The 26648-nt window shown below is 34.3% G+C and overlaps 1 protein-coding gene across 1 annotated transcript in view; it reads left to right on the top strand.

Moving 5' to 3' along the window:
• TSC22D2 (TSC22 domain family, member 2) overlaps nucleotides 1–26648 on the top strand; it is a gene marked incomplete at its 5' end in the record, with an annotated part of 50954 nt that overhangs the window by 1662 nt on the left and 22644 nt on the right. Inside the window, 2 exons of the mRNA XM_010835415.1 lie at nucleotides 2–480; nucleotides 10880–10951. Of these exons, the coding sequence (XP_010833717.1) occupies nucleotides 2–480; nucleotides 10880–10951 (551 nt within the window). The remainder of the gene's footprint in view (nucleotide 1; nucleotides 481–10879; nucleotides 10952–26648) is intronic.

Raw genomic sequence — 26648 nt, forward strand, 5'->3', positions numbered from 1 at the left:
GGTCGTGCCCAGCGGCCCTCTCGCCGTGGTGCCCGGAGTTGCCAACGTGCCTGCAGCCGCGCCCGCTCCCAGCGTGCCTAGTGTGTCGACGACTTCTGTTACTATGCCAAATGTTCCCGCGCCCCTGGGCCAGGCGCCGCAGCTTTGCAGCCAGCCTCCGGTCAGCAGGAGCGGCAGCAGCATCCAGCACGTGGGGCTGCCCTTAGTGCCCGGCACAGCCAGTGCCCCGACGAGTCTACCGCAGTCTGACCTGAGCCAGTTTCAGACTCAGACCCAGCCTTTAGTCGGGCAAGTTGACGATACTAGAAGAAAATCAGAACCCCTACCTCAACCACCACTTTCTCTCATTGCTGAAAATAAGCCTGTTGTGAAGCCTCCTGTTGCAGATGCCCTGGCAAACCCCCTTCAGTTAACACCCATGAACAGTCTCGCCACCTCTGTATTCAGCATAGCTATTCCTGTTGATGGTGATGAAGACAGGTATGGAAATCTTATTTGAAATATTTGATGGGAGTGCTTGACCAAACATTGTAGTTTAGGATGCGATTGTGGGAGATTCTTTTGTTTCTTTTTTCCAATTTGAGGACCTTAACATTTCTAAATATAAAAGATAGTTTGTATTTAATAAAATTGATTTATCGGTTCTTGAAAAGACATTCGTTTTAAATTACTGATGTAAAAAATGGTAGAATTGATGTCATAGCTGTTTATAAGCACCAAAATGGATAGGAATGCAGCATTGTTGGTTCGAAAGGGTGGATATTAGTTTAATCTTCTCGTTTTGTAAGTGGTAGCTAGTAGGTTATGCCCCGTACGATTGTCCCTTTATTAGATGTCGATCACACTTGAACACTTAATGGCAGAGTGTTTTGTCAGTGTGAGTTTTGAGACTAAGACATAAAATGAGTTAAGACTCCCATTCTGGAAAACCAGGAGGCCCTGTAATAGAGGAATAACCATGTAAGGTATCTCCAGTGTATCTGGAAAGGGTGGAGAGATAATGATGAAATGTCAAATTCGGCTTTGAAGATCCTGTCTTCGGCCCTTTAATAAAAGAGGACAGGCCAGGAGGCTTCCCAGTGACTTTTTTTAAGATGCCTTTTTTTTTTTTTTTTTTAAAGGCAGAAAGTGTATTGAAAAGATGTTCTTATTTTCATCAATCTTTTTACTTTAGAAAGGGGAGATATGAGACTCTGACAGAAGGGAAAGCTGTAGTTCTTAAAAATTAGGGTGATTTTATAGTAAAAATATGAACGTTAACAACTGGTTCCCTCTAGGGGGGATGCTTTTTAAACAGTTCAAGGGCAGATTGGTGTACTGCCATACCAAGTCCACTACAGTTGATGTTTGGTTATGGTTTAATAAGGATTTCAAGTGGTTTTGAGGAAATGTCACATGAAAATTTGACGTAGTATGTATAATGCAAATTTTAAAAAACTAGCTTATTACCAAAAATTACATTTAAAAATCACAGAGAAAGTTTCAGGTACTTCACAGTTAGAAATTTATTTTCTGGGGGTTTTGTTTTGAGAAAGGTTTAATTTTATATGTGGTAAAGGATCAGAAGTACCTTTATAGATTTCTGGAGTAATTGGTATCTAGAATACGATGAGACCTGTTAAAACTTTTTCTTCTTATTTTCTTCTGAGTTTCTTCACATTCTTTTCATTTTGAATTACCCTTGTATTTTTGTTACATACTTCTGTAGGTTTGAAATGCTCACTGAAATTCATCCTCTCTTCAAAGTTCATCTTTTTTAATAGGAGATTTGCTTGTGGGGTATCTTTATTTTGAGAACCCTTAGAGAATACCACATGTCCATAAATGAGCTCAACTAGTCACTGAGAAATTTTATGTGGATGGGACTACCAAGTAAAGACTGATTCCACAAGCCACTCAGAAAAATCCTTCTCTACATTTTCTGCCATATTTCACTTTTCACACATTGGTGCACACCTGAAATGCCATTTGAGTTTATTTGTTCACCTTTGGTAATAATCAGCATCTTCCCTTTTCTAGCTGCCAGAAACCAGTTTTTTTGATGAGTTGGTTAATAATCATTTGTTTACCTCTCTGTTCCTGTTGTACATCCCCCCACCTCATATCTCTTCAAGAAATAATGACTGGTTTCTCAGCCCCTCAGCACCCCAAAAAAACACATGCCCACCTGTGAACTGAATGTATTTTTCTGTCCTTCATACCTCTCAGTTTTTTTGCATTTATATTCGCCAGAACTTTAATGTGATGATATGAAGCAGAGAGATCTGTTGATAAATGGGAACTCTGGGTTGTATCCTTTAGGATATGACCTCAAGGATGCATTTATTTCTTCTCTTTATTAAAAGAGTTGGTAATTTCAAGAATCTTATTTCCAAACCTACCACTATCTGAATTACAGATACTACTGTATCAGAGTTCTTATCAATTTTAACAGTTAACCAGTGCTGGGGTTTTCCTGTGTGTATCCTCCTATTTTAAATGTGGCACTTCCCTCCCCCACCCAGTCTTTTAAAATCTTCATTGCTTATCAAATGTGCATTTCCAATTTTTGCTATAGTCTTTCATTGGTTTCTGATTTAACATGCCAGTTTCTAAGATGTAATCTTACACATTTGACTGTTTTGTCACTGGACCAACACACCTGGTGAAGGAATAAATCCATTAAGTAGAAATAGTTTTGGGGTCTTTTAAAATTTGTTTTATAATATGATTTTAAGTTGCCTTTAATTGAAATCTTCATACAGTTTTATTTGCAGTCATTCAGATGTAAACAAAATATTGGAGTGAGAGGTCTTGAGTAATTATTAATAGGTTGACAAATTTCAGATCCTTAAATATTTTTTTAAAAGATGTTTGCTTTTTAAAAAACCATTAAGATGTTAGTAAACACAATCTATTTCTTTGAGAAAAGGAAGGAAAATGGAAAATAAAAAGATTCAGGTGGTTTAAGTTGATATATTAAACACTCTATCTTGTAGATATTGGTTCTGTTACTTAATACAAGGATCTGTATTGGCTCATTTTGAGACCATTTATTTTAAAGAATCAGACCTTATGTACTATCCTATTTTTAAAGGGACTGATGGTTTTGTATGCCAAGTAAGAAAAGTCTTGAAGTTCTCAGTTAACATTGCCCATTGACCTTATATTGTTAATTAGCATAACATTTTATATCATTCTAGCTTAATGGTCAGTTGTTGAGATTATTTAAATTGATTTTGCGTAAACTGGAGGATGTAATAGTGGTTGAAAACATGATTCATAAAAAATACATAGACATTTCTACAGTAAAGGTTACAAAAAATTTTTAAACTACCTATAGGCTTAACAGACTCCAATTTGGTAAAAGGGGGTGGTGCAAAATCTTACTGGCCCTTTTGGAAAAGGAACACAGCACAGATCGTTTTCCATAGATAACTGACCAATGTGAACTCTGTAGGCCACATTCCAGGAACTCATGAATGGCTGCAATTGTGAACTGTCAACTGCAACCAGAAGACTGTTGAAAACCTGATTGTAAGGATCCTCTAGTGGCAGATATCTTTATATCTTGTTAATAGTTTTATTTGTGTAGTTTGCTAATGACTGCTGATAAAAGAGTATAAATTGTGAGTGTTAAGTGGTGTGTCCTGGTATGTGCTATAAACACAGATTTTGTTTGTATAGTTGTATACATAGATACGTGTATGAGATATACATATACTTTTTTTAATGAAGTTTTTTTTTTTTTACTTGACATTTAAGAGAATTACGTAAATGTGTATCAGGAGGCAAAACTGTCACTCTTACTGTGTTTTAAAAACCTGTAAGTAACTTTCCAGAGCTCTGAAAAAACTTAACTGCATTTAGTCTTTAAAAGTGAAAGCTCCTTACTTGAATCTGTATTTCTTTGGGAGCTTATGGTTCCTTATCGATATTGAATTTTGCCTTGTGGCTTTATAGTTGATGTTTAAACCACATACTAGATACCATCTTATGCCTAAGTACTCTTACTAAGGATTTTGTAGTCAAAGTTTGATTGACATCAAATGAGTGACATTGTTATTTAGTATAAAAACTGATATTGATGCATTCATCAGAGTGCCTCACTGGTATGCTTTAGTCATAAAACCTGGCTCTAAGTCAAGGACATTATCATACATTTCCAGAAAGGCCAATGATCAAAAAGTGTCTGAAATTCTTAAAACCAGGAATTGTATCAGCAGGCATATGGCCTTTTTTATTCACGGTGACACAGTTGTTTAAAATTTTCTGTGAACTAAATTGTATGGACTGAACATTGGTTAACTTCTTTGGAAAATATAAGGGCTTTTATGTGTGTGGGTAAGATACATTGCCAAGTTAACGAATTTATTAACAGTCTTTTTCTTGAAAGGGATGGAGGGTATTTTGAATTATAGTGAGAAGTTTTTCTTTTTTTTTTCAGTACTGGTAGTGGGGTATATATTTTCTCCCTTAAGAGAATAAATGTAAGACCAGTCTGTTCTTTGGGAATTTTGATAGCACTAATTTGGAAATAATAAAACATGATACTAGATTTATGACCTGGTACTTGGTAATTCAGTTGGTAAAGAATCTGCCTGCAGTGCAGGAGACCTGGGTTCCATCCCTGGGTTGGGAAGGTCCCCTGGAGAAGGAAACGGCAACCCACTCCAGTATCCTTGCCTGGAAAATCTCCTGGACAGAGGAGCCTGGTTGGCTGCAGTTCATGGGGTTGCAGAGAGTCGGGCATGACTGAGCACACTTAGTCTTTCTAAGCACCAGAAGTTGGAGGGCCTCTAGAGTCCTCTAGTAACAAAGAGCTGCCCCACCAATCAGATGGTAAAGAAATCAAAATGAATCTCTTTCCTGAGGAATGGTTTGATAGGGGAGTATAAAAGAACATTGACTTTTTTTTCCCTAAAATGGTAGACGCTGAGGGGTTTAGGGAGTAGGAAGTAATACCAGATAACCAAGACAGAAGTAAATATAGTGAAATAATATGGAATATGGTCTCAAAAGGAATAGGAACCATACCATGTTACTAGTAAGGAACAATGGTCTAATTTCTTCTTTTAATAATTGTTTTAGACCAGTATGTATTTGCTTTTCCAGAAAGATACTATTTCTTAATTGAATTACTCTTTAAATAGAAGAGAGGCTTTACAAAAACAGGTATATCTGGTTAAATGTAGCCTGGATAATAATGTTCTAAGGAATCTTTTTATTAGTGGGAAGAGCAGATTTTTAATAAGAAGTCTTAATTGTTGACAGTGTTGAAGGGATATGTGTAGCAAAATTTCTGAATTGTAATAAATCCTTTAAGTTTTTTTCTTTATACTAAATCAGTAGTCTTGTGATTTGAAGCTGTTCTTTTAAATCATGTAATACAAATTACTGCATCCACAAAGAATATGCATTCCTGAGTCATTTGTATAATTAGGTCTTTACCAGAATAATTCTTGAACATACCAGATGATTCAATATTTGTTATATTCTTAACCTGGCTTTGCTTAGGGTAAAAATTGGGACTCCTCTGTAAAGATTTAGGAACAGTAATTTGTATCATTCTTATACATTATTACATGATTTTTCATAATATATTTTAATGTATATTCTTCCGATTTTGACTGGTAACATTAAGGTATATTGATTATCTGCTCTACTTCTAAAAAGTATGTGATTGGTTCTCCTTTTAAATCAGGTGAATTAAATTTCATCTATGCTACTTTGGACTGCTTACCACTCAAATTTAAAGCCTCAAGTCAGGTTAAAGTTTTTAGTTTTAGTTTTATGTCTTTGTACTCAAGCTACCTTTTGTTAAAAAAAAAAAAACGAACTCATACTCTTTAAGTTGTACATTTATATATGACGGTTATGTGAAAATTTTGTAGATCATTGAGTTAATACTGTTCACCATGGACATAGACGATTAGTAAACGTCCTGATAATTAATACTCATCACAGTAGGCAAGACAAATAAGTGAAGTCTAAATGTTAAATTACTTAAAACGTCCTTTCCCATAAACTCTTACTAAAATCTGATTAAAGAATATAGATATCCAGAAGAGAAACTGATTAATTTGTCAATTATTGTAAATAATGCTAGTGTGTTTTAAATGTTATCTGTAAAGATTTAGGCTATCCATCTTAATTGTTACACAAGTAAATTGTTTAATCTGTGTATGAAGGATACTCAGTTTAAGGCTGACTAGTTTCTAAAATAGAACTAGAATTCAGTTTTAATAACTGGTATTATAAGTAAACCAAAACAAATCCATGTTATATGGTCTACCTAGCTTTTGAAAACAAAGGAGAGGGGGTTCTTGATCAAATAATCTATAATGTGTTTAGTTATGTACCATACGGCATATCATGAGTGACCATTACAGATGATGTAATCAAGAGTCTTCGGTTTTGATCCAAAAATGAAATTGCATGGCATGGATATAATTAGAGAAAAGGAGACATTGGTTCGGGCCAGAAAAATTCATGATATAATAAGTGGTTCAGAAACTTGTGTTCTAATCCTGGCTTTTCCACCATTTAGCTGATTTATTTGGTCAAGTCATTTAATTTTCTTGGTTTTCCTCATTGGTAAAATTAAAATTTGAGCCTTTGGTCAGACTTTAAGATTCCCTAAGTCCATACATGAGAGAGCTGCCAACTTAAACCTTCCTCTTGGTAAAACCCTTTTCCTGCCCTTAGACTAGTGTGTGACCCCAAAAATGAAGTTTACAAATACTCTGTAAGCAGGTTGAATGCCCAGAAAAACATTTGAAGTGGCAGTATGTCAATCATTCAACTGTCTCTGCATTCTCTGAGTAGTACAGACAGAGATACAGAAATAAGACTTATCTTCTCCTTTAAGATCTCAGGATTTATGGAAACAATTACCAATTGTATACTTCATTGTAGGCTGTGATGGAATATTTAAGTTATTAATGGGAACAATTTAGGACATCTAGTCAGATTTGTGTAGGGAGGGAATAGTTAGATTGATTTCTGTTTAAATTATTCTCTGCATAGGTAATACATTTATGCAGTTCAAAATTCAAAATATGCAAGTATAAATTGAAAGCCTTTCTGCCACCTCTGTCCTTCTACCCAATTTCTGTCCTCAGAAGCAACCCATTATTACTTTTGCATTCTATGGAAGCTAACTCTTGAACTGAATCTTAAGAGTCATTCAGGTTGGGTCACTGATGAAAGAAGCAGATGATTTTCCAAGTAGGAGGGCAGTTTTGTGTAACAATGTGGAAGAGTAAGACTGTCAGATGTGGAACATGATGTGATTAATTTGACAGTAACCAGAATGTTTAAGGGCTTAAATGTCACAGAAAGGAATTTAAGTTTGTGATTGCTGTTCTTGAAGTTTCTTAAAGCTTTTATTGTTTAAGTAGTATGTATCTTGGAACCATTCCAATACTCTTTATAGTGATTATTGTATTTTTAATTAAAATCTTGTGATAAAGTTGTATATAAGGAAATCCTGGGGGAGATCTGAATCCCAGAGGTAGAATTCTCCAATAGAATGGATTAAATAACTTGGTGTATACCTGGCTCCAGGTTCATGTATTCTGCTTGCCTTAAGTAGTCTGTTTGCCCCAGTAGTACCTTAATAATGGTAAAGTATTTGGTATATGTTAATATACTCTACCAAAAGTTGATTTTTATATAACACATTTAGAAATCATAACCCTGTATTAAACACAGACCAGGCTTAATTGTTTTAGAGCCTATGTATACATAATCTCATTTCATCTTTTCAGCAATTGTAGTGACTGTTTTTCTCCCCTTTTTTATGATTAAGGAAACTGAGGATTTGAGTCACATAGCTATTAAGTCAAACAAGGCACAGGGTCAGATTCAGGCTTTCTGACTCCACAGCCAGGGTTAATTTTATTACTTTCCTGGCTATGAGATAGGGTAAAGGAAAAGCATCTGTAGACACTGATCTGTTGTGTTGTAACCTTTTACCTAAAAGATGTTTTTTAAATCATTTAAAGTTTGTAGATGATAATGTTGGAGAGATGGCCCTTTTTCCTTTGCTTACTGTGTTTCCTTGGTTTCTATTTAGAGATTTCTGAAGTTGAGGTACATATGTTTTTTCTTGCTATTATAGTTGGCAACCCTACAGAGATAGTATCTTTAGCAGGTAGACATATGTCACATTTAACTTACTTTCTCAGGTATTACATTCATGTACTTGATAATTATCATGACAGACTATTCAGTATATAAACTCAGAGAATGTTTATTGTCTGTTGGTGTTGAAATTTTGTCTAGGAGCTGGCAAAATTTTTTTACAAATAGGAAAATAAATGTTTTCCTGTAGCAGGCTGAAATAAATTGAGAGTAAACCATACCTCAGTCTTTGAAGAAGTGCTTCTTTGGCTTTATATTTAAATGAATATCTTATATTTATATATAAATACTTTATATTTAGTTTACATTGACATCAAATATGTTAGAAAAGTGGTTTCAAATTTTATTTCTTGAGCAGAAGAGCATTTGTGTCCAAATCTCCATAAAATTCAGTATTTCTAACGAATTTTTAATATCAGTTGCTTCTTGATGCCTTCAAATATCATAGACTATAAACTTGAAATGCTCCCTATTAACAGTGTTTTCCTTGGACTCTTGATTTCCTCAATTTTACACCATTCCAAAACAAAAGTCTTTGATCTGGCCCTTCAGTATTTACAAATGGCCCTTTTGAAATTCGTGATCAACTAGTTTTCATAGACTTGACTCCTTTAATCTGTGCCTGCTAATCAGTGTTTTGAGATTAATTGTTGCTATTTGCTAAAAAGCTCTCCGTGTATGGATAACATCCCAGCTTAAGTATTCCAGAAACCAAAAAATTCATATTTTGAACACTATATAAATGTTTATCCCTGGAATCTCAACTATTTAAAAAATTTTATACTGCATAGATTGTATAACTCCATATGGCTTATATATTTTGAATATATATGTAAAAAGGAATTGTTAACTGCCAGCTCTTGCAACCCAAATGTTTAATTCCAGACTTACAGAGTAAGTTCTAAGTTTACTCTTTGTTATTTTCTTGTATTCACTACCTTCCTTTTTGTGTCACTTTGTTTATTTTAAACCCAAGGTCTCCAAACAGACCTGTGTGAATAGCAAACTTGTTCCCATATGATCTTGGGTTGAGACTGCTAAAGAAAGCCAAATTGAGTTTTCAGTTGGTTTAGTTGGCTTTCATTTAATTTGGCAGACAGATTTTCTAAGTACAGTGGGAAAAAAAAAGCCATGGTAAATACATCTAGAGAGGGTACAAGTTGTTAAACGATAACAACCTCTTCTTTCTTTCTTGATAATTAGTCGGTCTAGTCAGTGCCTTCAGTTGCCTTGGACTTAGTCAAGAGAAAAGTGCAGGAGTAGTAGAATAGAAAGGAGTTGAAGTAGGGAAAGCAAAAAGAACACATACTGAAGACTCCTAATTAATCAAACAGTTGCACTGATGACATGCTGGCATCTAGTGTCTATCTGTTTTTCTTAGTTTGGGATCATCTAAAAGGTACCTTCTGGTTAAAATTTAAAATGCCTTTTTTTTTTTTTTTTAATTTAGTAGATAATGTATCTTGAATTTTGTAATCATGGAATTCTATTGAGTGTTTTATTTGGTGATCAATGATACTTGTTGATATTTGGTTGTTATTCCAGTAGAACTTGGAAATAGTTTTCTTATTGTACTAGTAATACTGCAGACTCTCCTAAGGCACTAGTTAGGATCTCAGAATTTCCATGTTGTATCTGAAGTTCATTTTGATGATTAAGATAATGGCTGTCACTTACTGAGCATTGACAGAATGCCAGGAACTTTATATATAGTCTCAGTTCTTGAACCACCCTGCAAGGCTAACTGGTAATATCACCATTTAACTGATAAAGAGACAGACCTAGAAAGGTTAAAATTTAACTCTGCTGTATGCTTAGCATAGTAGTTTGAGTATAAATTCTGGGATCAGATTGCCACGTAATTAGCTTTGTGACATTCAGCAGGGTCTTCTCTCTGATCCAGTTCCTGTGTCCATGAAATGGGAATAATAATAGCACCTACCTCTTAAGACTGTTGTAGTATTGAGTTAATAAACGTAAAGCACTTAGAACAGAGTCTGGTAGGTAATCAGCACTTAGCTTGCTTAGTCTTGGCTTGCTGCTGTGACTCTGCTACAGCATGCATCAGGAATTATGGAAGTGGTATGGCAGGTGTGCAGGTTGGGAGCTGGGGGGACTGGAAATATGCTGGGGTGGCAGAGAAACTGGCAGTCACCTGAGAAACAACTTCTGAGATGCGAAGTGAAACAAGCATGCTGGGAGCTTGCCCCGTCAAGATTCTATAGGATAGCCCTAGGGAATATTTCTCCAGGGAATTCTTAGAACTGGATGGTGATAAAGGCGTATAAGCTCTTACCCCTTAAGGGGACACTCTACAAATGAGAGAAATTAGAAAGCTCCCCTCTAGTTGCAGCACCATTTTGTGAACACTATACCTGAGAACAGCTTTGTTAAACTGTTGACATGTGTAGGGATTTATAAAGGCATCTGATACAAAATAGTTGCTGATTAAGCTATGAGTTGATCACGCTCATAGGCATATAAACACACACACCACAACTGGATGCTAGTTAGTATTTAATTTTATCTGTATTACTCCATTCTTTTCCTGCATTGTTGTCGGGGTCTGCTGGATTTTGTCCAGTTTTTAAATTTCTTTTGAAATGTTTTTAATCAAGCTAATGGGTTTTTTTTTTTTAATTAAAGTGGTTGCACTGTGTTAGAAATCTAAAATATTCCTTCTTTTTTTGAAAAGTAGTGATTTTACTGTACTTTCTCAACTTCATTTCCATTTGATTCTTGGGTCTCACAGGAATCCTTCAACTGCTTTCTACCAAGCGTTCCATTTGAACACGGTTCAGGAATCAAAGAACCTCTGGGATAGGTATGAATATTTGCATATGAAATGCATACATGCAACAATGTATGCATGAATTGCTTTGCACAGTTTCTCATCGTTAAAACTGATCTTTATTATTTTGGGGGGGGGTGGGAATCATATGGTATTTAGCATGAGACAAAGCAGCAAAATAAACCAAAAGGACAATATGTATTTTAAATAGAATATAAACATACTTTCTTTGCACTTTAAAGTATATTTTTGAAGGGTTTACTCTATTGGATTTTATTACATGAAATATCCCCTTACCCATGTGTGTTTAATATAAAAATATGTTCTATTAAAAAAAACCTACAGTTAACTTTGTGCTGTTTTATATAATTTCTCTCTAAAAAGCCTTAGTGACTCAAAGCAGAATGTTATTTCATGTTAAGAAATTGGGGAAGGGAAAAGACTAAGGTATCAAAGTAGCAATCGTTTAATTCTTAGCAAGAGAGTTTAACCTTAAGCTTGTTTGCTAGAATTCACTATATCTGCATTACAGTTTTATAAACACCTGAAATAGTTTTTCTCACAGAAATGTTCTATAATTTTTTTTTTGTAACTTTTTAGACTGAAGTCTTGGACTTCGCATGTGGCAAAAGATACTTTGGTTTATCTTTCTGCTTAATACACATTTTAGATAGTATATGCTGTGTTCACTTATTTTGCTGAATATTTATTAGCACTCCATCAATCTGTGTCTAATTAACAGAAGTTGAGTGCAAACAATGTTTTTAAAATTCACACAAAGCTTTGTTAGATTCTTTTAACTCTGCCTGGCAGCGCATTTGTGTCCTTTGGCATAGTTTGGATAACACTCATGGACTGAACTCCATCTCATTAGAATAAAGTATTGCTGCGTGCATGTACATGTCATGCTAAGACATGGTCTGTAACAGTCTTTTAATTCTTAGGCTTGATTTACTGTATCACTCAGGATATTTTCTAACAAACTATCTTTTTGATAATGTGTTCCTTACTTAACTGGAAATGTTTTAAAATGGTTACTTGTAGAACAAGAAGTGTATAATGTATAGTGCTGTATTTATAGATTCAATTTTTAAATTGTACAGCTATAGCAATATCGAGACATAAATGTAAATTGTGGCATGAAACAGCATGAAGTTTTAATCATTCAGATGGCTTACCAATGTAGCCAGGGTGATTACTTTAGGGATGTACTTTATACTTTTCCCTTAGAGAAAGGAAAAATCACACTCTTCTTAGAAATGTTATAAAATGTTTGTTAGATATAAGATAATTTATTTGAAATAGCTAACTTTCATGAGCTACTATGATAGCAATATGAATAATACCTATTATTTTCATCAAAATGATTTAGAAAGGTTTGAACTTTACTTTTTATAATTTGGATCTAATTAAAAGATTTCTTTTCATTATAAAGCAGCCAGAGAAGTTGCCGCCTCATCACCCGTTACCACTAAATACATGTTTTCTTTTTTAGATCCTAGAAATATTTAAGGTATCAGAAGTGAGGCAAGTTGTTATATCTAGTTTCTCATGGGTTGAAAATATTTTCTCTTCTCCTTGGATCCTCTTTTGTCCAGAGCCAAAGAAGTATAACAGATACTTGGATAGTTGTCTATAGCGTATTAGTGCCAAAATATAATCAGAACTTTTATTCTAGATCAGCCATTCTTCACTGTAAATTGACATGTTGTTACCAAGATGAAAAACTCAACCCCGTGGAAACTGACTAGTTGTTTCCTTTTAGCTTTTCATCTAGCTTAATTTTCAGTTGAGAAGAGGAGTAGTGGCTGGCTTTGTTAGTTCTAAGCATCTACAGCTTCAGTTGGCAGATATCTAATATATCTATTAGTAGTTTAATACCTGTAAAGTATTGTGGCACTGTTTATTCTTTTTCATTGCAGACAGAGGTTGAAGATTAATGTGTGTTAAGCTTTGAAAAATATCTCACCAAATTGCCTTATTCATTTTTGACTATTATAAATTTAAGCTTTTTTAGATATTACTAATTTGGCAAGTCAGTATTTTTTAAAGTGAAAGTGAAGTCTCTCAGTTGTGTCTGACTCTGCGACCCATGGACTGTAGCCCACCAAGCTCCTCCATCCATGGGATTCTCCAGGCAAGAATACTGGAGTGGGTTGCCATTTCCTTCTCCAACAGTATTTTTTAAGGATGATATTATTAAATAGACCCCATTAAAGGATTTAAGGGCCCTATACATTCCTTACATCATTTACTCACTAAGAGGTATAAATTTGTTTATTAGTGTGTATATATATGGTATTTCAGGCTCCTGTTTATGAAATCTTGGAAATCATTTTCGGTAGGGGCAGCTTTTAAGCCCTGTGCCAATTTTTATTAAACCTGCCCTAGATATCTGAAGATCCTTGGGTTTGCCTTACTCAAAAGACTGGAATCTTTTTTGCCTAGAATTCTTTTAGCAGACTATCTTTTAATCAAAATGTAGGTAACTGATATATCTTTCTCACATTGACTTAGAGCTATCTAATGGCCTTTTTGTTTTCTCTACTATTTAAATTAGAATTAGCAAGCTGAGAGACTTTGTGTCAGTCGGCCTCTGCCTATATTTAGATAGTTCCTCTTTCTGTTGATATCCAGTGCTTTATTCAGTTATTATACTAAAGTCGAAGCTCCTGTCAAGCCTTCCTTTCCCTTTTCCTGTAGGTGCCATCATGTTCTGTCTTCCCCATTTGTCATTTGCAGAGTCCTCAGGGAATCAGTGAGCTGAAACCATCACCAAATAAAGAGCAGTAGATTCTAATAGCTAAAATAATACAACTTTTTCTTAGGAAACCCAAATTAAGTGCATTGACTGTTTTATTAAAATGAATAATGTAGCTTCCAGGTTTCACTTTTTAAGCCCTGTGCCAGTGTTTAGTGATAGCCTCGCCTGTTGGCATTTCAGAACAGTAACTTGAGAATTTGACTTCCTATTTTTCTTCTTTAAAAAACCAACTTTCCAAACTTAATTCCTGGCATTGCTTTGTTGCATCACAGAATTAGTTTAGAAAGTTACCCTGATAATCACTAGGGGATAGGCTCTCACTGGGAGTCCTTTGTGTGCGTAAGCTAAGGGTAAGAATTTATAGCAAACAACTTTTACCCTGTTGTAAATATCGAGTCAGGAAGATAAAGGAATACTAAAGGGAAGAGATTTTACCTCTTCCCTTTAGAGTAAAGAAAAAAATCAGGTAGCTTGTAAGGATTTATCCTTACTGATAAACACTTAGAAATGTTTCTGCCTTAATGAAGAAAATACTTAAAATGTAGTTAAACAGAGTAACAGTGGCTAGGTACACCATCCGCTTGAGTCTTTTTGTCCTTCCTTATGACAGCACCAAAATTTAAAAGAGAAATGAATAAGGAAAGTAGTACACATGAATTATTAGCTTAAAGTGAATAAGTCTTTGGGTCTTTTACTCGGTTACTTGATGATTTCAATTAAGTCTTTATAGTGATTATTTACTTTTCTCTATTTATATTTGGTTTCTAAATTGTTGCATTAAAATGTTCTTATTAAACAACATCAAGTATTTTGTGTTAGGAGTATCCCAAGTGGCTCAGTGGGAAAGAATCTGCCTGCCAAAGCAGGAGATGCAGGTTTGATCGCTGGATTGGAAGATTCCCTGGAGAAGGAAATGGCAACCACTCCAGTATTCTTGCCTGGGAAATCCCATGGACAGAAGAGCCTGGCGGCTGCAGTTCATGGGTTGGCAAAAGAGTCTAATACAACTTAGCAGTGAAACAACAAGAACAAATTTTGTGTTAGAAAAGGTGTCCAACATTTCCTATGGTTATGAGATTCCACTTTTGAAGTTAGAAGTAAATCAGAACTAAACCATGAGACTATTTGTTCTGTCCTCCTCCAGGAAGCTCGGATACATCATTAACGCCTACTTATTAACCCAAATGGAAAAAAATCAAGTTTCAAAGAATTAACCATGGTGGGCTACTTGTTAGAGATTGTAACTGGTTAGTGTGCTTTCTTGATAATTACACTGTTAAGTACTTTGAGGATATGAGCCCAAACTGTTGTGTAACCATACCAAATACATTTCTTAATAATTTGTACCTTAAGTACTTAAATAATTTGTTATCTGATTGTATTTTTGACCAATTCCAATTAAGGATATCTAGTAGAGAATAATCAGAGATGCTAAAAATTAGAGGAAGTTTTTAATGGCCAGTCATCTTTTTCCCAGGTGGCACTAGTGGTAAAGAACCCACCTGCCAGTGCAGGAAACGTAAGAGACGTGGGCTCAGTCCTTGGGTTGAGAAGATCGTGGAGAAGGGAATGGCAGCCCACTCCAGTGTTCTTGCCTGGAGCGTCCCATGGACAGGGGAACGTGGCAGGCTGTAGTCCATGGGGGTCACAAAGAGTTGGACATGACTAAAGCGACTTAGCATGTCACCTTTTTTAGGACTGGATCTCAGAGTTAGATGAAAACCTAAGAACATGCTTATAAAATGTTCAAATGACATTAAAGCAGGAAGTCATAGCTATTATTGGATGATAGCATTTGTGAATTTAACCATCTAAAGTATGTGCAGAAATTCAGAAAGTGAAAGAACATGTATGTAAATTCAGGAAGGTTGAAACTTAGCTGAATAGGTAGAGTAAAAAGTACCGAGATACACTAGTTGGCTGCATTTTATAGTTACTGCTTAGCAAATGACAGGCCTGCCACAAAAGCTAATGTAATGTGAGGCAATATTTATATAACTAGAATAAATAGGAAAAGATGGTGACAGACCTACTGTACTTCGTTTTTGTAGGTTGGTTCCTCTAAATACAAAGCTAACTAGAAAATCTAATTAATATTCCACCTGGACAGCCAGGTGGGTATTTCAGTAGGAAGACATGAGCTTATTTTTGAAAGAAAATGGGTCCTCTGGGAAATAGCCCTGCCATCACTAGAAATAATAAAGTGGTCTTCCTGGCTGTTAGGAATGTTTGAGGTTTAGAGCCAGTTACTTTTAAAATCCCTACTGTGCAGAGTATTACTGCGCTGCTTAGTTCTAAAGAAAGAAAGAAAAGAGGTAAGAGAAGTTTTGAAATTGATCTACTTCATTCTGTTTTGTCTTTGTCTTTGTTGCCCATTAGTTTTAGAAAACGTCGAGAGCTGTGTATTTGTTGAAGGAATGGAGGCTTAACAGACCTTTGGAGGGTTAATAAAATTCTTTCCCTATTAGGACAGATTTCCCACATCAGAGGCAATTAAGTTGTGGCCACAAATTGGGAAACCAGTGACTGGGTAGAATTCAGTTGTGCGCATGCTCAGTCGCTTCCTTCAGTCATGTCTGACTCTCTGCGACCCTATGGACTATGCAGCCTGCCAGGCTCCTCCAGGCAAGAATACTGGGGCGAGTTGCCATTTCCTTCTCAGGGGATCTTCCTGATATAGGGATCAAACCCTGGGTAGATCCTGCATTGTAGGGAAATCCTTTACCACTGAGTTACCTGGGAAGCCCCAGAATTTGGTCATGCAGAGTTAAAGGACTGAGAAGGCACATTCCGGTTAGAGGAAATACCGTGAACCACTGTGGACGTATATGGTAAGGATGGTTAAATTTGATTGGTGCGTAAAACATTTGAAGGTAACAGAAAAGATGGTAGATTCGTTAGAGACCAAAGATACTAAGAAGGTAATGAAGGTCTGAATTAGGCAATAGAGATGAAGAAAGGGGCTTCCTAGGTGGCGTTAGCAGTAAAGAGCCTGCCTGCCAATGCCAGAGATATTAGAGACATAGGTTCGATCCCTGGGTTGGGAAGATTTCCTGGAGAATGTAATGGCATTCCACTCCAATATTCTTGCCTGGAGAATCCCATGGACAGAGGAGCCTGGTAGGCTACAGTCCATAGGGCTGCAAAGAGACAAAGCTGAAGTGACTTGGTGCGCTCGCACTTACGAAAGGAAAGGTTGATGAAAGAATGGTTATCAGAAGGTTAGAATTAAAGAATTCTGCTACTGATTAGGTATGACAGGGAAACAGTCAAATTTGACTTTGTCAGACCTAACTGAAGGAATAGTGGTACCATTACTAGTATTAGTGAAATAATTGGTTTGGGAAGAAGAAAATAGTAATGAGATTTTGCTTTGAGCTGAAGAGCCAGTGGAAGGTCAAAGTGGAAATATTCAGGGTACAGCCCTAGCTGCAAACCTGCAGATTGGTGGAGAAGTTAAAGCTAGAAGAGATTGAAGAATCTTTTATTTATTTGTTTCTTAGTTTATATTATTTTATTCTAGAATTCAGGCTTTAGGAAAGGCTCATGTTTTCTAGGAGCAGAGTAGTGGAAAGGGGGCAGGCCAGGAGGACAGGCCTTGGGCAACACTATATACATTTAGAGAACAAGGGAAACTTTGAAGATAAGTGGTCTTAGAGACTAAAAGATTGTAAGAATATTAATTCTTACCCAAAAAGAAGGGAAAATGTTTGAATCTCTACTTTGAAAAAATTTCAAGTTTACAGAAAAATTACAAGAATAATATTGTTGACCCTTAATGCAGATATAAAGGGGGTAACCAACCTTCTATGCATGAAAATTCCCATGTAACTTATAGTCAGCTCTCCATAGCCACAGAGTTCCTCCATATCTGTGGTTTTGTATACATGGATTCAACCAACCTTAGACTGTGTAGTGTTGTAGTATGACTATTGGAAAAATCCACATACTAAGTGAACCCACACAGTTCAAATCCATATTGTTCAAGAGTCAGCTGTACAAAAGCATTTCAGTAATCTTAACAGATTTGACATTTGTTAGCATTTAGTCACACTTGCTTTATCACCCTAACATACTGTTTAGGAACCATTTAAGAGTAACTTGCAGATACCATGTTCATTAATCCCCATATACTTTAGCATATATTTCGTACTATGTAAAAATAGTATAGCTACCAAATTCAGATTTGTTAGACTTGCCTAGTATGTAACATACAGTTCATGTACACATTCTGTTGGTTGTCCCAGTAATGTCCTTTATGACCATTTTTTACCTGATCAAAGAGCCTAAAAAGATTACAGATTACATTTAATTATGAAACATTTGTCTTTTTTCCTCCTGTCTTATGTAAATAAATGTTGTATCAGTCTTCTTTAAGATTGTTTAAATAGTCACTAAAAAAGGAAGTACCAGTGTTCTGCTTGAATAACAGGGGAAAATGCATCTGCCTTTTTACAGATGCGTGTCTTTTTACAGTCTATGTTACAGGGGTTGGGAAGGAGAGAGATGAAAGGGTGTGCTGACTAGAATCCAGCTAAAACAACTACTGGGATTGGAGAAGTTTTTAAGAAGAATCGTATTTCTTAAAGTTCAGTAAGGAGTAGCAAAGGAAGAACATGCAGATATTAATGAGGGTATATCCCTTACAAGAGAAATTGAGGTATATTCATATACCAGTTTTTTCTGTACTATGTTTTTTATACATTAAGCTGGGATTTTAATTAAGTAGAGAAAAATAGTATAGTTTGAAGACATTTCTTACTCACCACTTCGGTTTACAAAATACGTGCTTGCTGTCCTTTATAGTCTGTTTTATCCTCCTAGTTTTATTGTGATAGTTGCCTAAGGTGGATTGTTTGCTGCCAGATTTTTAACCATAGATCTGTATCTCATTGTCTGAAGTGGTGTTTCAGTGGATCCTAAGTATTTGTTCTCCTGTCAGCTTTTCTGTGACTAACGGAAATGGGACACCTGACATGCTGATACTATTTTCAGCACGTGACTGGACTTCAGAATTGGTGATGAGAAATTATTAACTGCTCATCGATTATGATATGCTTCTTTGTGCATGTGCTTACCGCCTTCCTCTTTAGTTAGTAAATTTTCTCCATATAAGTCACCACAACCTACCTACTCTGAAAGGTCATGATAGTTATTCTTAGGATGAAACTTGAAAAGCAGTTTTAAAACATGGGAATAGTTGGTAAGGTCTCTTTATTATTGTTGATATTAATTGTTTAACTTTTCACCAAATAGATTTTAAGTAAATCAAACCCTTGAACAGAACAATGTGTGTGTAATTTGCTAAACCCATCTCTTTTTTTCCTACAGAATCTAGAACTCTGTAGCAAAGCTTTTTAAGAAAAGACTCTGACTGAATTTGTTCAGATGACAAGGAAATTCAAATATAGCCTGAAATTGTTGAACCAGATCAAACATACAACATCTGTTTGGAGGTTTTTTTCCATTCTAGTTCCTAAGAGTTTAAAAATATGAATTCATACCTCTTTTATGTACTGAAACCTGCAGATAGTTTTGGCAACCTATTGAGAAGAAAGAAATATTAAGTGGAATTACTTTAATATTTTTATTTTCAGCAAGATTTGGGTTTGTAGGTAGTTAGACAAGAGAAATGACTGATTCCATTCCAGCTGACATTCTTTGTGTGTGTGCATGTACTTGTACTAATATTCTAAATCATGCAGATCAGGAAATGTGTTAGATTTTTGTGATTGCCATAGATCATTTATATGCATTTGCTACCAGAAATTAGATTCTATGTTTAGGTTTTACTTGACGACTTCTAAAACATTTTCCACGTTTGACAAGTAAATTTAGATAGATGGTAATAATTTAGAATATGTATTCATTGATAGATATCCTCAAATAGCATTTTTATGCTGTTTTGTTTCCTGGTTATTGTCAAAGTGTAAAGATTTTAGTTATAAATAGGAAAAGATTTGGAGGGTCTGCATGGTATTTTTTTTAGTTTTTAATTTAATTGTGATATTTGGCATGGAAATAGTGGTGGTGTACCTATATCCTGGAAGCCAAAAACATCTTTCTACATGTCTACTTGGTGGTAATATCAAGGTAAAGAAGTATTCTCCTTCTAGCCTTGTGCACTATTAGAAGGAGAACAAGAAGGGAAAAAGAGTTGTTGTGTTTGACTAATCCCACTCCTGTTCACAGTGTCTATTAACCATTAATCTTAAGAAAATTTCTGTATTTACAGCAGCTGTTTCTTAGATATTACTAAGTTAGTCCAGAAAATGTTGCTAAATACATGTCTGGAATGGTCATAACATAGTTTGTTTCACAAAATTAGATGTTAACTCTTACACATAATGTGATGATATTTAAAATTTTAAGAACAGTTCTATTTGCTTTATGTTAACTGTTCTTAACAGTTAAGCTCAAAGTCAAATATGCAGCTTTCTGTTAACAAAGCCTGCAGAATGTTATTGCATATATTTGAGTAATACATTGCTGGCTTCCACTTACTTTGTTTTTCCATTTTTATCTTCTCCCACCCCCAATTTCAAATTTTTTTTTTTTTTTAAGGTGGCTTTCCTATCTCAAGTCACTGTTTCATCTTAAATGATGCCAGAAAATTTTGTCTTTATCAACCTCTGTGCTGTTTGTTGTTGTATTTCAAAACTTCAAAAGAAAATAATGGTTAATAAGTATTCACACTTGTTTCTTTTTTTTTTTTTTTTTTTAAAGTCTAGAATTTCAATTTCAATTTTTTGGTTTTTTTTGGTATCCCGTATAAACTTTTTTTTTGAAAGAGAAGTATAAATCATTGTGAGTAAACATGATAGATCTGTCTGTCTATAACTGTCTTGTTAAAGCTTATTTTCCCAAAGCTATATTATTTTTATATGTTAATTTCTTGAAATACTGTCTTTCCAGTATTCTTATTCTACTAGGTACATTTGGACTGATTTTTTTCCCATAAGTTTATCTTTGATGTTTCTAGCCTGGTTTCTCTTATACATATGGAAAGTCCGTATGTAATTATCGGGCATGAGGGGTTGCTCCATATCCCCCCTTTCTCCATTAAAAAATAAGCATTTCTGACCTTTTAAAGAGAAGCAAGCATTGATTTTTATAATATGTAGGAAATCTCAGAACCGTGTAGTGAACTTTTTAAAGAATTGTTGTTTATACTGTAAAAGTGAAATTTTGTACCAAAAGAAGCTAAGCACATGCATTCAAATAGCAAGTTCCTTTAGGAACTCATATATAGATTTGTCTGATTTCACTTACAAGTTTTCAAATAATGACTTGGAAATTGCAAATGGTCTACCTCTTTGCCCGTATGCTCACTCTTTTATTCTGTTAATACAAGTTTGCCATAAAATTAGGTAAATGATTGTAAACTTTAGCCTGGTTCTTGCTGGGCTAAAAGAACATTTAATAGCTCATTCTCAGTTCAGTAGAAATTTTTTCCTCAAAAATTAAAGAATGAAGTGATAACTATAGGAAATACTCAAGATTTGTTTTTTATAGCAATCTTGCCAGAGATTCAAGCTTATGAATAACTTCTAAATATTCACTTTTAGAATTCTAAGTTAAATTTTAAAGGATATCTAATTAATCTTAACTCTTTTCATCTACAAGCACTTCATTTACTCAATTTTATTTCAAATTTTTAATAAGAATTTCCTACATGTTAGAATTTAGTGATTGAAACTCTTCAGTTGTGAGCCTTGTTCTTGGTAGGAACTAATTTTGAGAAAGCATGCTTGGGGAAAAATTGACACAGAAGTTTTATATATTTTTAATGTGTACAACTCTTACATCCTAAATTTCCCATACATTTGTATGGTGCACGCAACCTTAAAGTACCATTTTTATAACACAGTACAAATAATTAAATCTGCTTTATATGGCTGGTTTAATTCTATCTTTCAGAGATTTTTTTTCCAGGCATTTATCTTGACAGTGCTTTTTGTTGGTAGGTCCTTTACTAAAAGACCGAGTAGTCTGCCATTTAAATGACCAGTTCATCAAAGTCTTACAGACAAGCAGCTTACCAGCATTACTGATTATATAGTTCAGGAACCATTTACTTTGCTAAATATGTCTGTGTATTGTATCTTCTCATGGGACTTGTCCCTCAAAAGAGTAAATCATTAACTTATTTTATTTTTTAAATTATGGTAGAATTTTGGTTGATAGGAGATGAGAGTTGCATAAAAACATTCTAAAAGCATTTTGATAGTAATGTTGATGAAATGACCACAACCTTCAACTATTATTTATCCTAATAAATATGGATTTTTGCCTTCACCAGGTGATTACATTGTAAGGCTGTCCTTTGAAAATAAAATCTTTGATTTTGTTGAAGTCAAATGTGTTGTCAGGTTACATTTGGAAAGGTTATATTTGTAAATTGAAAAAATTCAAGTAGACCTTCAGATTATATAGAAGACTTTTAAATGACCGTGTGTATTTAATAGAAAATTTAACATTAAAAGTTAAAATCTATAACAACGTAACTCCAGCCCCCTATATTTGGGTCAAATATCTCTGGAGATGGCTGCAGAGTTTCCTTTACAATGCTGTCTTTGAGTTTTTTATAACTTTGCACATCTAATCTTCCTCAATAAGGGCTTTCCTCTTTCCCCCTCCCCTTTACCTCATTATGCCATTTTATTTAGGGGTTTGATGTAGGCAGAAATGTGCCCATAAATGTGTGGGTTCCCTTTCTATGGATTACTGCTGACTAAAATTATAAATCAACATTCTTATCAAACAGAAAATTCAAGCAGAAAATGATAATATTACCTTCTAATGATTAAAACAGGTACCCAATTGAAAGCTTTTTTATAAACATGTAATAAATTTAAGATTATATTCTCAATGAAGTAATTTTTACAATTATTTAATCTTCCTATCCCCATATTTTCTTCCATGCCCATAGGGACTTAGCAGCAGCAGCGGCATACACAGATGAGCAGTAGGATTACTTTCGAGTAGGATAGATTGTTATATCTATTACATAAAACACGTACTAAAATTTTATTCTTTCCATCGTGTTGTCTAATTTTAAAACTGGGGATGATAAAGATAGACTTGGATTTAGGTATTAAGTTGAATGCTGTCTCGAGCATTTAGTGATTCATATAGATATTACTGATCCAGCCACCTGTGCTGTGTAAGTCTAGAAACTGGTACGGTTGTGGACCAAACAGTATAACTCAAGTGCCATTCTGCAGAACTACAAAGCTATCTATACCAGGTTATGGTGTTAAATCATAATTTCTGGATCATGATCTTAAACCTTTGATGGGTTACATTTCTACTTGACTCTTTACTGACAAGTATTCCTGATGGCCTGAAAGTCCATGTTATTTAAAGCTTGAAGTATCCAGATCAAATATGAAATTATTTTACATTTAAAAAAAAAGTACAAAATATCAGTTGTGTAATCATGGTAGAACATAAACCTTTGCTATAAAAGATTTTTAAAGGCTATTTGATTAAAACACTTATTTACTTAAACTCTTTGCTAGAATTTTTTTTAGAATTCAGCATCGGAGGAGGAATGTGACATAATAATGATCGAAAGCCGAAAGTTTAAAAGTTGTGATGCCCTCACATGGTTGAAGGGTTATTCTAGCTTCTAAGGACTGAATGTTGTCCACAAGAGTGTCTCATCAGGTCATAAATTGGTAAGACTTAATGGATTAGATTTTATGTATTATACCTGATGTTATTGTATTGAGATGAATATTTATGAACAAACTGAGCACATTGTATAACGTAAGAGTATAGTATTAAATATATACGTTAAAACTTGGAATTTTTAATACTTGGAGTATGTAATCCTTTCAGGCTGTATCTTTGCAGTGGTATTTAATAAACAGTTTAAAAAATAAAGTGACATCCTATATCATAGTATGATTATTTAAATATTGCTATCGCATCTGCTGTGGATGCTTACGATATAATTAGGGACCCCATATACCTTCTAGTTAATATCCCAAGAAATATTTGAGAAATACTGATCTTTTATAGAAGTTTTACATCCATCTTTTTCATAAACTATAATTTAATTACTTATAGGATTTTATTTTTCATAAAAAAGGCATTTTTCATGCTGTCTCTAAAAATGAAAGCTGAAGAAACTCTCTCAGTTCTTGAGAATACCTAAGATGATAATATCAAATGAAAATAATATATCAGAAGTCATTATACATTATTTGTATACCCTGAAAAAACATTTCCTTTTAGAATTGTGTTCTGCTTAGAAAGCAGAAATTTGTAAACTTGTGTTATAATAGGTCTTCTAATTTTGCTTTGTTTTACATAGCTGTATTTTGTAGGGGAACTCTTAAAATAAAATGGTTTAGATTAGATAATACAGTTTAGATTTAGGATATCTTAATCCTCAACCTGATCATCATATTTTGCATATGAAGAAAAAGAATCTATGCTAAGATACATTTCCAAAGTTATACAGAAAATATTAGAATTAATATTTTTCATTAAAATATGGTACACACGTTTTGCAAGCCTGTCAGATATTTGAAAAGCATCATCTAAATAGACTATGGTATCTATTTCTAACCTTAATCTTAATCAGAAGTATGTTATTCTTTTGTACACATTCATACTAATTCTTTTTAATTATATTCTAAATTGCTTCAGATAATAGTATTCCATGACTTCATTTTGATCAGATTTTGTATACAAACTTAAGTTTCTTAAACCAGTAATAGCAATCAGTGGTAGTCTGGAAGAAAATACAACAAACTAATAGCAGTTGTCCCTTATTCTATATATGTTTTTCATTTTATTTTTTAATAAGTTCTAATTTCTTTAGTAAGGTATCTATATTTAGTAGTCAGTGGGTAGGCTTCAGAGGGTCATGAAGCCTGTGGAATTTTGGATAGAACATTATGTATGTTTTCAGTGAAAGGTTCAGAGCATTTGCCAGGTTTTCAAAAATAGTTGGGTAACATTGCTAGTGAATGTTTGTGTCTAAGGAACAGGCCTTGTTAGACACCCAAATACATGACTTATGAAAGAAATTTTTAATGAGTACACCAATCTGTAACTCTTACTGATATTTATCCAAGGCTAGTTTATTATGAGTGATCATTAGACTGATGGAACAAATCAGAGCCTAATTGCTTTTAGTTTAGAGTATATCCTTTGAGTCTCTGTGATCAAGTGCTGATTGAATTTCTCCACAGAGTAGTTGTTTTTTTTTTGCTACTTAGGGATTACTATATGTCAGGGACTGCTAAGTAAAAATATGCAACATGATATCATGCCAAGTATTTTTGACCTGTTACTTAATTTTCACAGCAGATGTATATATACTATCAATAGCCTCAGCTTATAGAGAAGGAAAGTGAAAACTTAGATTAAGGAACTTTCTCAGGTCACATAGCCATTAAGTGGTGAAACTAGGGTTCAGATCTAGCTTTCTAAGTGGAATCTGGGCTCTCAGTTGTATGCAGGTCTCGAGAGTAACCCTGGAAAACTTGAAGGATAAGATAAGGGAGAATATCATATTGTATGAAGATATGAATACATAATTTTGACTTCCTTTGAATTTAGTAGCAGGGGGTCATCCTCATTATAAAACCATCTTTTAAAGCACTTGCCAAAAAATAAATTTGTTAGGTTGCTTACTATCTAAAATTATTTATTGCATTGTAAAATAACATCCACTTAAATTTAATGCTTATAATTATAAACAAGTATATATGTATTAGAAAGTTTTAGTACTTACTGGAATAGTATTATACTAAGTGTAACCATTAAGGAGTTCATCCTTTAGTATTTAGGATCTATAAATAGGAAACACTATCAGCAGTTTAAAAGGCTACTTCAGACTGCAAATTTTGGGATAGGGAGATGAGTCAAATGTAAAACCCCTTACTAAGCTACATCACATTTGCCCTTAGTTGTGGATAACCATTAAGAAACCTATTTTTATATTTACTTTTAAAATATTTATGTAACATTTATTTTTGGGGGGTCAGAAAAACAGGATTTTTTTTTTGTTGAGCAACTACTTGGTGCAAGTCCTTTTCATTGGTTTAATTTTATCTTCAGATGAACTCCAAACCTTATAACCTTTAGCCTGTTTTTAAGTGTTTGTAACAGAGTTCCTGTGTCTAAATATGGCTTAATAAATCTATGATAATATTACTGCTTAAAGCAAAAACAAATGAAACTGTACCTTACTAATATAAATTATGTAGTTAACGTGTTAAGTATTTACCATGTGCCAGACACAAATGCATTATCTCACTGAATCCTAGCATCTGGTCCTATTTATTATCCTTTGGAGAGGCTAAATAATTGGTGTGAAGTCATATCGTAAAATCAAATGCGGATTCAAACCTGGGTATGACTTCAGAGCAAAAACCTTTTATTTGGTACCACTTCTGAGTCTAGAATTATAAATCTGAGTTAGAAGGGAATGTAGTGGTCACTTAGTCAAACCACTTGTCTTATACTTGAATTATGTCTACCACATACCTTCCAAGTTGTCATCTAGCCTTTGAACACCTCCAGTGATGTTTATCTTAGCTTCCTGGTCTTCTTTCTTTTTCCATTTCATGTTTAAACCTTTATAAACCCTTGTATAGCAGAGACTCTAAAATGTGAAGCAGAAAAATACCTTGCCATCATTTAAAGATTTAGTAGAGAGGTTAGGTTCATGTAAAAATGTAAGCTGTACTACAAATTCTATGGAAACATTGAACTGAGAATATTCTGTAGTTAGTTCTGTTAGTTTTCATAGCAGCTGTAGTCAAGAATATGGGTTCCAGTTCATGGCCATGAGTCATGGTTTTTAGTTCTGAAGCTCTTTTTCAGTGGATAAGGAGACATTGCTTAACATCTTAGAGATCGCAGGATGTTTCCTCTCTTCCTAATTGTTGATTCTAGAGGTGATACGAGGGTTTCATGGGACTCCTTTATATGTGCATTGAT

Source organism: Bison bison, unplaced genomic scaffold (assembly GCF_000754665.1).
Source record: "Bison bison bison isolate TAMUID 2011002044 unplaced genomic scaffold, Bison_UMD1.0 scf7180017864042, whole genome shotgun sequence".
Classification (NCBI taxonomy): domain Eukaryota; kingdom Metazoa; phylum Chordata; class Mammalia; order Artiodactyla; family Bovidae; genus Bison; species Bison bison.